The sequence below is a fragment of the Larus michahellis genome, chromosome 1 (genome assembly GCF_964199755.1).
Source record: "Larus michahellis chromosome 1, bLarMic1.1, whole genome shotgun sequence".
Lineage (NCBI taxonomy): Eukaryota > Metazoa > Chordata > Aves > Charadriiformes > Laridae > Larus > Larus michahellis.
In genome coordinates this window covers 60,472,615-60,485,894 of record NC_133896.1, presented here as the reverse complement: position 1 = coordinate 60,485,894, position 13,280 = coordinate 60,472,615, and the positions used below count along the sequence as shown (strand labels likewise).

Sequence of the window (13,280 nt, the reverse complement as noted above, 5' to 3'; positions counted from 1 at the left end):
GGTATCTGTGTTGGCTGGGAACTTTAAAATACTGCACTCTAAATTATGTAAGTTGGCAAAACCTTGGTTACAGATTTGACTATGCAGACAAAGGATGCCTTTTGTCAGATTAGCTGCTGCTTGTGTGAATGCCTAAAATAAGTACTACTGTTCTTAGTACGTATACATGTTTTCTAGTAGTGAAGGCTCTGTAAATTTAGGTAGCCTCTTTAGTGAATTATTATCTAGAATTAAAAAGGATGTTTGAGAGAAAATGTGAATTCAGATTTCCCAAGTCCTAGATTTTAACCTTTGAACCACTCTTTTTGTTTGACTAGTTCAAAATCAAACGTTACATATTCTGCAGAAAATCAGGCCAAATTGCTTATTGCAAGACTCTTCCTCACTAAGTTAGGTCTTATTATTAAGACAGATAGCCGTAAGTCTGGTTCCTCTTAAGATGAGAAGTGGGAATACTTAAGTTTAAATTGGATCAAACTCCTACGTGGAAGTTTTAATCACGTATGCAATGGCATTAGGTGGCTAAACCTCTGCCTTTTCTGAGCTGTGTAGCTTTTGCTTGCTATTGTGTGCTAGAACAGAAGAATCAAATATCCTTCTGATTCCCAAGTATAGATTCACTTAGACTTGTGTGGCCCAGCCAAAGCAAACCTGTCTTCTCTAGTTTAACTAATCTTTTATGTATTTCTGGAGAGAGAGTTAGTTAGATCGCAGAGGTCTCGCGATCATCTGCCCTTGTTCTTGTGGGGGATTTCAACTTCCCGGATGTCCGCTGGGAATACTACACAGCAGAGAGGGAACAGTCCCGGAGGTTCCTGGAGTGTGTGGAAGACAACTTCCTAACACAGCTGGTGAAGGAACCTACTAGGGGAAGTGCCCTACTGGACCTACTGTTTGTTAACAGAGAAGGTCTTGTGGGGGATGTAAAGGTTGGAGGTCGTCTTGGGCAGAGTGACCATGAAATGATAGAGTTTTCAATTCTTGGTGAAGGGAGGCGGGGAGCCAGCAAAACTGCCACCTTGGATTTCCGAAGGGCAGACTTTAGCCTGTTTAGGAGCATGGTTGAGAGTGTCCCTTGGGAGGCAGTTTTGAAGAGCAAAGGTGCCCAGGAAAGCTGGTCATACTTCAAGCAGGTGCTCTTAGAAGCACAGGTGAAGGCCATCCCCATGTCCTGAAAGACGAGCCAACGGGGAAGAAGGCCAGCCTGGCTAAATAGAGAGCTTTGGCTGGACCTCAGGAAAAAAAGGAAGGCTTACATTCTCTGGAAAAGGGGCTTAGCAACTTATGAGGATTATCAAGATATAACAAAGCTATGCAGGGGGAAGATTAGAAAGGCCAAAGCTCAATCAGAACTCAGCTTGGCCACTGCAGTTAAAGACAACAAGAAGAGATTTTTCCAGTATATCAACAGAAAAAGGAAAACTAGGGAAAATATAGGTCCACTGATGAATGAGACGGGTGCCCTAGTGGTGGAAGACACAGAGAAGGCAGAGTTACTGAATGCCTTCTTTTCTTCGGTCTTCACTGATAAAGCCGTCCCTCACACATCCCATACCCTGGAGGCAAGGGGGAAGGTCTGGAGAGAGGAAGATTTTCCCTTAGTTGAGGAGGACCGGGTCAGAGACCACTTGGCCAAGCTGGACGTTCATAAATCCATGGGCCCTGACGGGATGCACCCGTGAGTGCTGAGAGAGCTGGCAGATGTTATCGCTAGACCACTCTCCATCGTCTTTGAAAAGTCATGGGGAACAGGAGAGGTGCCTGAGGACTGGAGGAAGGCTAACGTCACTCCAATCTTCAAAAAAGGCAAGAAGGAGGACCCAGGGAACTACAGGCCGGTTAGTCTCACCTCTGTCCCTGGGAAGGTAATGGAGCGACTCATTCTGGATGTCGTCTCCAAACACATAGAGGAACAGGAAGTTATTGGAAGTGGTCAGCATGGATTTACCAAGGGCAAATCATGCCTGACCAATCTGATAGCTTTCTATGATGTTATAACGGGTTGGCTGGATGAGGGGAGAGCCGTAGATGTCATCTACCTTGACCTTAGCAAGGCTTTTGACACTGTCTCCCATAACATCCTCATTAGGAAGCTGAGGAAGTATGGGCTAGACGAGGTGACAGTGAGGTGGATCGAGAGCTGGCTGAGTGACAGAACTCAGAGGGTTGTGATCAGCGACACAGAATCCAGTTGGAGGCCTGTAACGAGTGGTGTCCCTCAGGGGTCAATACTTGGACCAATTTTGTTCAATATATTCATTAATGACCTAGATGAGGGGACAGAGTGTATCCTCAGCAAGTTTGCTGATGATACCAAGCTGGGAGGGGTGGCCGACACTCCAGAGGGCCGTGCTGCCATCCAGCGTGAGCTGGACAGGCTGGAGAGCTGGGCAGAGAAGAACCTAATGAGGTTCAACAAAAGCAAGTGTAAGGTCCTGCACCTGGGAAGGAAGAATGCCAAGCACCAGTATAGGTTAGGGGCGGACATGCTGGGAAGCAGCTCTGAGGAGAAGGACCTGGGGGTCCTAGTAGACAGCAAATTATCCATGAGCCAGCAGTGTGCCCTTGTCGCCAAGAAGGCCAATGGCATCCTGGGCTGCATAGGGAAGACTGTGGCCAGTAGGTCGAGGGAGGTCATTCTCCCCCTCTACTCTGCACTGGTGAGGCCGCAACTGGAGTACTGTGTCCAGTTTTGGGCTCCCCAGTTCAAGAGGGACAGGGAACTACTGGAGCGAGTCCAGCGTAGGGCAACCAAGATGATTATGGGACTGGAGCACCTCCCTTATGAGGAAAGGCTGAAAGAGTTGGGACTCTTTAGCCTGGAGAAGAGAAGGTTGAGGGGGGACCTGATTAATGTTTACAAGTACCTAAAAGGGTGGGTTTAAGGAGGACGGAGCCAGGCTCTTTTCAATGGTTCCCAGCGACAGGACAAGGGGCAATGGGCACAAGCTAGAACATAGGAAGTTCCGTTCAAATACACGGAAAAACTTCTTTACAGTGAGGGTGACAGAGCACTGGAACAGGCTGCCCAGGGAGGTTGTGGAGTCCCCTTCTCTGGAGATTTTCCAGACCCGCCTGGATGCAGCCCTGAGGGATGTGCTTTAGGCAGTCGTGCTCTAGCAGGGGAGTTGGACTAGATGATCTCTAGAGGTCCCTTCCAACTCTGAAGATTCCGTGATTCCGTGATTCTGCTAACAGGACGTTGGAAGCGGACACCAAATGTGACTCTATTTATTTTTTTTTTTTAACTTCCCTGGATAGCACTTGCTGGACAAATTATGTAAAGAGATAGAAAAGGACCTGCGCTTATCAGTTCATACACACCTAAAACTGGATGACAGGAACCCCTTCAGAGTTGGTATGAAGGATCTGGCTCACTTCTTCTTTCTGAACCCAATACGTTTTTTCAATCGATTCATTGACATAAAAGGTGAGCAGTTATAAGTTTTCTTGATTCCATTACTTTAATCTCTGTTACACTTTGGCTCAGTACGGTATATCTTTTCACTTCTTTCCACACTTTCATAACTAAATAGGTAGTATCATTTTAGTTCATCCTTTTATATTTTTACAGCTTATGTAACTCACTATTTGGACAAGACCTTCTACAACTTAACAACTGTAGCTCTTCATGACTGGGCCACCTACAGTGAAATGAGAAACCTAGCAACTCAGCGCTATGGTTTAAGCATGACTGAAGCACATCTTCCCAGTCAGACTCTGGAACAGGTACAGTGCCCACAAGATATAAATATCACTTGTTCACTGTCACGCTAGCTAGCTAATCAAAGGACTGAGTTGTTGAAATGAAAGTACCCAAGAGTAGAGGACTGTTTGGAAAAAGTGGCCTTTGATTTCTGAGACAGGATCTTTATCTACCTTTGGAGATAGTATCAGTTAATTTTGTGTTGGACTTACTCATTTTTTTAACTTAAGATTTAATAAAATTAAATTTGTTATACAAAAGAGAATGTTTTCTTGAAAATTCAGTGTCAGCAATTTGGCAAGCAGTATGTCTGAAATATGAGTCTGGAATTACCTTTGAATGATGGGTCTCTTCCCTAGTTTATTGCTTGCTTCTCAGGAGGTTCTGCGTAGTCATCATCAAGAGACACTGTTTCACAGGCTGGCCATCAAGGATTTTGGGACATCCATGCTTAGCTTAATAGGAGGGTGACTCAGAGCCTCCTAGAAACTGTTTGACATGTTTACACGTAGATTAAAATTTTAGTTTCACCAAGTTAATGGTGAAGGTCATAGGGTCGGTGCAAAAGAAATACAACTTGAATATTTCTGCAGAATTTCCTTCAGCAGTTTTGGTATCTCGAATGTTTTTGGCAGTTAGCTTCATTCCCTTCATTCCCCATTAGCCCATTGGTGAAAGCTCTTACAAATACATGATGGCTGTGTCCTCCTAAGTTGAAGGAGAGCATAGAACTAAGAACTCTAGCTGCCTCTTGGTACAAAAGTGCTATGCATTAATTTCTACTTCTGGCTTTGGCTTTCTATTGGCAATTTTTGGTCATTGTTATAAAGAATGAAATCATTTCAACGTGGGTTTCATAACATTCATTCTGGTATGCGCTTTACTTCAAAACAAAGACACCTCATGCTCCATTTTCCCCCAGCAAAATCCTGATAAAATCCTTGGCACAACTGGAAATAGAGTGTATAGATTAAATAGCATCCTTTCTATGCACAACAATACTAAAGGGACTCCTTCAAGCAAAACAATTGTAAAACTTATATTGTAAACACAAAACTTGAGTCTTCTAGACAGGTTGGGCAAAACAATATCAAAAAGTAGCTGGTTGCTTATGTCTCAGTAGAAATCTATGTGTCTATAGAAATTTCTAAGGTAAGATTCCATTTTCTGGAGTCTGAAAAACAGCCAAATCTCAATTTTATTTTTTTTAATTGGGGGATGTGGAATAGACTGGAGGATTCCTAACTTTCATGGGAAGTTGGAAAAAAAAAGTTAGATGTGTAAAACATGAGTTGAGCTGGTTTTTCCTCCTCTAAGCATTATCTTAGAGACACTAAACAAAAATTGTAAAGAGATTCATCATTTTGTAAAGCAAAAATGTTGCTTTCTAAAATGCTTTCAAGTAACTACAGAGGTAGTATTTGCGCACCTTAGTAGTTAGGCACGTCAGTAGTTTTTGAGAATATTTATCATAATAGTTCTCAATAGATAATATTCTTTCAGGGCCTGGATGTTTTGGAAATCATGAGAAATATTCATGTTTTTGTATCCCGCTACCTCTACAATCTGAATAATCAGGTAAGGTATAGCCCATACTTTTTCCTGGATTTGGCTCTGATTTGAAGGAATTGAGAAGTGCAGAGTAGTATAAGTGTAAGGAAAACCCAAGCTGAACATATATAATAACAAACTGTAAAATAGCTGTTGCTCTAGAAAATCACCTTTGGGGATGCTGTAGGTAGAGAATGTTATATGAGTATATTTTGAGTGTGGTGTGCCAGTAGGATCACTCCATGTCAAATATTTCACTGAAGCTAGGAGAAGGCTGCAGGCATAGTTGTCTGCTGTATAAGGACACACTAAGTACGTGATTTTTCGGTTTGAGAAAAGGGTATCTGAAAATGGGTTATTAGAGAGATGAAGCAGGGAAATGATATAGAGAACACGTACAGGGAACAACTCTTTGTGGTCTCTCACCATGTAGAAGGAGGGGCCCACTACTAAAATGAGTGGCTTCCTTAAAGAAAAGGAAGTACTTTTTCTCACAGCACACAATTCAGTGCTGAAACTCATTGCCATGGTGTGTAGTGGGGCCAAAAGTACAAACATGTACTGAAAGAGTTTAGACCAATTAATGTACGGGATGTTCTCAAGAAATATGGGAGTTTGGGTGCAACATCTCACTTGGAATTATTTAATCTCCACTTTGCAGAGATTGGAAGAACCTACTAGACAAAGTTTATTGTATGCATACCCTGTTTTCTTGATTCTTTTTCTAACTGCTGTTTATTAGCTGCTCTCAAACAGGATGTGGGCTACCTAGATTGATAACTTACCACAGAGTCAGTTTTGGGCAAATAACTTCTCTTTTTCTTTTTTTTTTTTCTCTTCCTCTTGCCTCCTAGATCTTCATTGAAAGAACAAGTAATAATAAGCACTTGAATACTATCAATATCCGACACATTGCTAATTCAATTCGAACTCATGGAACAGGAATCATGAACACAACAGTGAGTATTTTTTGCACTGTTGTTGGTTATTTTTTTAATAGTGCACAAAAGCCTCTAAACTCCCACATCTCCTAATAGTTTATTTTGTTTTGCAGTTTTAATAATGCAATGATAATGTTCTTTGCATATTAATAAAACAAATCAGTTCTTGGACACAACACAGATCCATATCAGAAAATCTCTCAGGAGCTATACCACTTTCAGTTGTTACATAAAAGTTAATGAAGAGATCTAAAACCACATCAAATAAGATACAGATGTTCTGGTGCAACTCTGAATTTCAGTAAAGATAAATAATACTTATAAAACTAGCATAGTAGAATATTTTGGTTTCTAAGCTGCCCGCATAAACTAGCATGCAGTTGATGTTTCTGCTTATTGACAGTTAACTGCAGGAAAAGTGCCTGTCTACTAAAGCAAATCTTGGAAAAAATGCAGTGTTAGTTTTAAGTTCATCTTGTAATTGTTAAGCTTAAGGAACATCAGCTTTTCAGTTTGAGATAAAGGCTACAAGTCTCTGACAATTTGTTGGCAGACTGACTTCTTACTGCAACACTTTTAATGATGTCTATAGTGTAGGTGGTCATTTTAACCAGCTGAAGGTATTTATCTCTTTGCAAAGTAAATAAGGACACTTCCTGTGTCTTCCTTACTGCAGAGGGAATTTATCATTGTGGTTCTCACATTTGGCACTGTATCCAAACCTATTTTCAGGTTGGTGCTTTCCAATCTGCGGCTCAACTTCTTTCTACCTCTTTGCTGCTTTCTCTTTCCCCATCTGGCCCTATCAAAAACAAAACAAAATGAAACAAACAAACAAAAAAAACAACCAAAAAAAAACCACCCCCCAACCAAACAAACCTCCAAACTTGCTGAAATACTGAACCAGCTTTAAAAGTAGAAATGACTAGAAAAATAAGGTTTTTGTGATTTCTTGCACGATTTGAAATAACTTTCCTTGCACTACTGCTCTGATGGTGAGGACTTCAGTTCCTCAAAAAAATGCTATTACTCACGTTATTTCCTGTTGATGTAGATTTATTCATTTCTAATTGTGAGTAAAGTTGTTTATGCAGACGTGAGAAGTAATTGAGGTGTGTAGGGTGGAATTGTGCTTTTGCCCTGTGGGAGAGTGTTTTAGAAAACTTTGAGGAAGTGAAAAGGTGTGTCAGGAGGTTATGTGGATTCCACAACTTGACTGAGGAAGTTGAGTTGTCTGCCCTCTTCAACTTGAAATGATTGTATTGCTTCAAAAGGACAGTTACAGGATATTCCAGACATAAGCTAATGGCTGTGTAGGACAGGTCATTGAACTGAAAGAGCTAACTTGTCCCTGAGTCCCTCTGCCTTTCCTGGAAGAGAGTAGACCTTCCAGGAGAAGAGTTTTCTTTATTTTTTTAAACCGGTGAAATTAAAAAGATAAGTTGAGAATAACAAATTGAACTAAAATGAGTGGAAGGTTCCATATAAAGTTACTCAGGGATCTACTGAAAACAGGTTGCTAGATATACTTATTACTTCGCTAACTTTCGTTATTTGACTATAGGCCACACCTTGAGTATTGTGTCCAGTTCTGGGCACCTCAATATGAGAGGGATATCGAGGTGCTGGAGCGAGTGCAGAGGAGGGCAACGGAGCTGGTGAAGGGGCTGGAGAATAAATCTTGCGAGGAGCGATTGAAAGAGCTGGGACTGTTTAGTTTGAGGAAGAGGTGGCTGAGGGGAGACCTCATCACTCTCTACAAGTACTTCAAAGGACACTGTAGAGAGGTTGGTGCTGGTCTCTTCCAACGGGTAATTAGCGATAGAAAGAGGGAATGGGTTCAAGCTGCAGCAGGGTAGGTTTAGGCTGGACATTAGGAGAAAATTCTTCACAGAAAGAGTGGTTAGACACTGGAATAGGCTGCCCAGGGAGGTGGTGGAGTCACCATCCCTGAATGTGTTTGACTCGTTTAGATGTGGTGTTAAGGGATATGGTGTAAGGGAGAAGTTTGTAGAGTGGAGTTGATGGTTGGACTCGATGATCCCAAGGGTCTTTTCCAACCTAAATGATTCTATGATTCTGTTTCTCTTTCTTCTAGGTAAACTTCACTTACCAATTTTTGAGGAAAAAGTTTTATATTTTTAGCCAGTTCATGTATGATGAACATATCAAATCCAGACTTATCAAAGACATCAGATTCTTCAGGGAAGTCAAGGATCAAAATGATCACAAGGTACAGTAATTTTTGAAGGTTGGAGAGTAACTTGGCTAAAAGAACTGCAACTTTCACGTGACTGAAGCTGCACCATGCCATAACATACTATTTAAATGTGTATTTCCAGACAAAGTGACAGCTTTTGTCCTAGCAAAATGCAGTTTTACAAACGCCTGTAGTCGGGATGACTTTGTTTCATTTTGTCTGCTCTGTAAATATGGGGTTGACTAAAATCATTCTCTCAGTGACTTGAAAACAATGATTTGATGGAATCATAGTCTATTGGAGGTTCTGAACTTCCGGTCTAAATCATGCTTAGCAGTTGTTGTCAGTTTTGAATAATAAGATTATTCAAATTGAATCTAGAATGATGCAAGCATGTAGCACTTATTCGAGTATGTCAACATTTGGGGACTAGGCTCTGATTTTTCCATGCTTTAAAACTGATTTCTCAAAAATGTGAGAGACAATGTATTTAGTAAAATAGGCCGCCAGCCTCTTTGTATGTCAAGTGCTTATTTCTTTTAGGAATACTTTCTCATTCACAGTAACACTTCTATTTCGCTTCTCAGCTTGCAGAAGTGACTTTTGTGATCCAATCTAGACAGGCAGGTGTATAATTTATTTAAAAAAAAAAAAGCTGTAGATGTGAGATAGGAATACCTTGCAAATAGAATTGTATTGTTATGATGAATTTATTTTTTTCTTTAAGGATAGGTAATTATTCTTACAAATTATGCTAAAACGTTTTTCCAGTATCCCTTTGAAAGAGCAGATAAGTTCAACCGTGGCATCAGAAAACTTGGAATAACCCCAGATGGCCAGAGCTATCTTGACCAGTTCAGGCAGCTCATAAGTCAAATAGGTAAGAAATGCTATCTAAGACAATGTTATAAATGTTATTAAATGGAAGAGGTCTTCACTTCTAGTTACTGAAATTTTAGCTCAGGCTAAAACTAGGTTTAACTCCAGTCAGATGGAAAGTACCCTGTTTGAAATAAATACTCTTGTCTAATTACTCAGAAATGGCTGTTGCATGTTTTAATTTAAACTATAGCTACAGCTTGCATAGATGCCTGTTCTCTTAAGTTTTTCCTTTCTTTGTTATGGAACTGACTTTTATCCAGATTGAGTGTATTTCCCAATAAAAAAAATAGTACATTTAAGTTCATGCATTTCAGAAAATAGCCGCATATCCAGCTGAAATAACTTTGAGTGACTCATGACATCACAATGGTATTTTCAGCCATTCAACACAGATGTGCTGGACTGATCTGAACTTGCAAGTGTTTAATGTGCCCAGTGGAAAGAGTTTGTACTATTTGGCCCTTATGCTGTCATGAAAGTGAAGGCAACTTTGCTAGATGATGCAGTTGTGTTTTATTTCTCTACGTAGACTTGATACTGGGGTTCAATGTAACTTTTTTAACTTGGCTTTCAGAACAGTTACTTTGCCAAAACTATATGGCAACTTCAATGTACATTTTGGAGCTTATAGGAGTTACAAAGAGTGTGTGTATATATTTAATTATAAATTACTTGTTGGTTTGTTTTTTTTAAAGGTAATGCTATGGGCTATGTACGAATGATAAGATCTGGTGGACTTCACTGCTGTAGTAGTGCAATTAGGTACTTCCACAAATACTTCATTTTTCTATTTGCTCCTTCTCATTCCTTTGCTCCCTATTCATGCTGATATTCCCCGAGTTCTTACCCATCCCCCATAAATGTTGATTTAAAAGGTCCATTTTTATGCCTTCATTGAAGTGGAATTATCAAAACCACTGCTGGAATTCATAACTGTACAATCATTGCCATAAAGCACCAAAAATAGAACAAATTCTATGGAAAAACACTGCAAAATAGTTAATAGAACGTACATCTAAGTTATTAGTCCTTAATTAAGTCAGTAATTCGTGATGATAATCACCTCAAGAGGGTGCATTAAGGGAAAAACAGTACAAGCCTTGAGGAACTTGGAAAAAAACATTTCTTTGATGTTTTTTTTCCTGTATGGATGACTGTCTGTGTTTATGTAAGGTCATTAAAACATAATGACTTTTACATACAAAGAAATAGTTGATTTTCTTGCAAATCATAGTAAATTTATATTTATTAAGCGCAGCAAGTGCTAGGGAGAGGAGATGATATAATGTAACTTTAAATAGTTCAAGCCCAGAAGACTAAATGAACTAAGCTATAAATTGTGGTAGATACTTCAGTGAACATAGGCAGTTGAACATAATACTAACAAACAGTAAGTTTTCAGGTTTGTTCCTGATCTGGAAGATATTGTTAACTTCGAAGAGCTGGTGAAAGAAGAAGGGCTTTCAGAAGAAACACAAAAAGCAGCAAGGTACCCTAACATCATGCTTTTGAGGTCTGGGTCAGGGATGGGATGAGAGAATTGTAATCTTAAAGTTGTAAATGCAGCTGTTAGTTCTATTTTTGTCCGTGCATGTGTTAAAAGTTCAATGGATTTTACCCAAAAATACTTGCTCTTTGTAAAAGCAGAAAAAATAGAAGCAGTTGTTTTAAAAATGCTGAATGTGAAGTGGCATTTCGGGAAGTTCCGATTGGACATTAGGAAAAGGCTCTTCACTGAGAGGGTGGTCAGTCACTGGAGCTGGCTCCCCAGGGCAGTGGTCATGGCACCAAGCCTGTCAGAGTTCGAGGAGCATTTGGATGATGCTCTTAGCCATAAGGCTTAGTTTTAGGTAGCTCTGTGAGGACCAGGGAGTTGGATTCGATGATCTTTATGGGTCCTTCCAACTTGAGATATTCTGTGATTTGTATTAATTGACTATTATAAAATCCTTGTGGTTTAAAGGCTAACAATCTTCCTCGCCACATGTCTGACATTTGCTTTTAGAATGTTTAGGGCCTTAGGAAGGTATTCATAAACCTTTCTTGAGGAAGTTAAATCAAGAAACATGATTCAAGGTGGCTGTAGAGATAGGATGTGATCCTGGACACTGTGGTCTGAACACTGGTTTGTAGGTGCAGCCAAAGGGTGCAGAGAGGGTTGTTAGCTTGAAGGGTGAGCAAGCAAGGAAACTTCTAGCAGCAACCAGGTAAGACGTTGCTTGTCCTTTGCAGGCAGTTGGACTCTGTCCTCAGTGATCTCACACGTAACTTTGCAGAAGGAACGGAGTACTTCAAAATGCTTGTGGATGTATTTGCTCCTGAATTCCGTAGTCCAAAGAATATGCATTTACGGAACTTCTATATAATTGTTCCCCCACTGGTGAGTATTTGCACTGTGTGTACCAGTACTTTTTTAAAAAAAAAAAAATGTAGATCAGGTTTGTGTTTACATATTTTGTATTAGGCTGTTGATTATCGTATTCTACTTTCTTCCCTGATTATGAGTGGGATTGCTTTGACAGTTAACCAAAGCCATGTTTTTCTTTGTTTACATCAATTTGTGTACTAGCCCTCAAAAGGTAACTTTAAAAATTTCTTCTCCTCCTGTTTGAGTCCAAGTTGGAGAAGCCAAGATGGAAAAGGAGGAATTGGAACAGCAAGAATGAAGGGAGTTTAAAATCATGTTCTTCAGCTCTCTCCTGTGTGTGCTCTTTCTGCATCACACTAAATATATTTAGGCTCTTCTAATGTCATAATCTAATGCAGTACAATTGGGGCATTCCCTATTGCAATTGGAACTGCTTTTGCTAATGAGCTTTGTTTAGAAAGGTTCCATCTGAATTGAGGTGATTCACACCTGAGCACTCTGGGCATTTGGAAGCAGTTCAGTTTGGAGGCTTGAATGATCTAACATCCCATTTTAGAAACTAATTTTGGAATGTTGATGAGCCATAAACTTAAGACTGAGAGGACAGGTATGTCATGGTGATAGAAGTGAGGGAAAGTAAAGGCTCATGACAAATAATTTTGTTCTTTTTCCTTCCCATTTGTGGAGGTTTTTCTGATAAATACAGTTTCAGGAATATACCATTCGTTTTGGTTTTAAAAAGGCATTTCAGTGTAGTTAAATTTGAAACTGTCATAGGTTTTCAAGAAGTTGTTAACGTACACACATTTCTGTATCTCAAGAGTAAGTTATTGCATACAGACACCTACCCATTGCTCGGTATTACTACCTGGATCTGCTGAATATTGAAATATTTTTACTGTATTTTAAATAGAGTGAATTAACACACTGTAGCTTTAAAACGCAAATATCTTTGCGTTTTATACCTTTCCAGGAACGTAGCCTATTTTAATTATCTGTTACTTGTTTACATGTTTACCTTTAGTAATCACCAAAAGAATGCAAAGTAATAGATTCTGACAACAACAGTGAAGGTGAAGATGTACCTTTGGTTTTTTACTTATGCATATGCAAATGTTTTCCAAGGCTTAACATACTTTTTTCCCCAAAAAAATCTAGAAAAAGGACAAGCTTTCATACAAAAATGGCTAATGATGGGAGACACAATTAGCATAGTTTTAGGCATGGAATTATATTTGTAGGTAACAGCATGCAAGTGAAAACCTCTTAAAACTTGTAAGTCTCTCTTGATGATTCCAAGACAGCTTTTCACTCTTCCAGACCCTCAATTTTGTAGAGCATTCAATCAGTTGCAAGGAGAAACTGAATAAGAAGAACAAAAGTGGAGCAGCTTTCACTGATGATGGGTTTGCCATGGGTAAGTTTCAGCATGATGGCTAGCCTTTGGATAAGCCAACATAACGGATATTTGCACGAGAAGTTTTGTTTATATCTTGTGTGTTACCATAATTAAAAAATGCATAACTTAAATTTGAATTGTCTTCACTTCAGCACAATGGGTTTGAAGGTTGTTGTTTTGTTCAGAATCTGTTGAACATCAAATAGCTGAGTATGGGAGCAGACAGTTTTGTC

General features: G+C 39.7%; 1 protein-coding gene across 2 annotated transcripts in view; it reads left to right on the top strand.

Moving 5' to 3' along the window:
• Positions 1-13,280, top strand: part of WASHC4 (WASH complex subunit 4) — a 43,882-nt gene that overhangs the window by 25,300 nt on the left and 5,302 nt on the right. The window contains exons 21-30 of one of the 2 annotated variants that reach the window (XR_012586284.1): positions 3,262-3,430; positions 3,575-3,729; positions 5,210-5,284; positions 6,112-6,216; positions 8,297-8,431; positions 9,170-9,278; positions 9,976-10,042; positions 10,676-10,769; positions 11,513-11,660; positions 12,969-13,065. Coding sequence is in view for 1 of the 2 variants with exons in the window: in XM_074581103.1 (XP_074437204.1) it covers positions 3,262-3,430; positions 3,575-3,729; positions 5,210-5,284; positions 6,112-6,216; positions 8,297-8,431; positions 9,170-9,278; positions 9,976-10,042; positions 10,683-10,769; positions 11,513-11,660; positions 12,969-13,065 (1,147 nt within the window). In the remaining variant the exon portion in view is untranslated. The remainder of the gene's footprint in view (positions 1-3,261; positions 3,431-3,574; positions 3,730-5,209; positions 5,285-6,111; positions 6,217-8,296; positions 8,432-9,169; positions 9,279-9,975; positions 10,043-10,675; positions 10,770-11,512; positions 11,661-12,968; positions 13,066-13,280) is intronic. The other variant, XM_074581103.1, reaches the window with a different exon arrangement.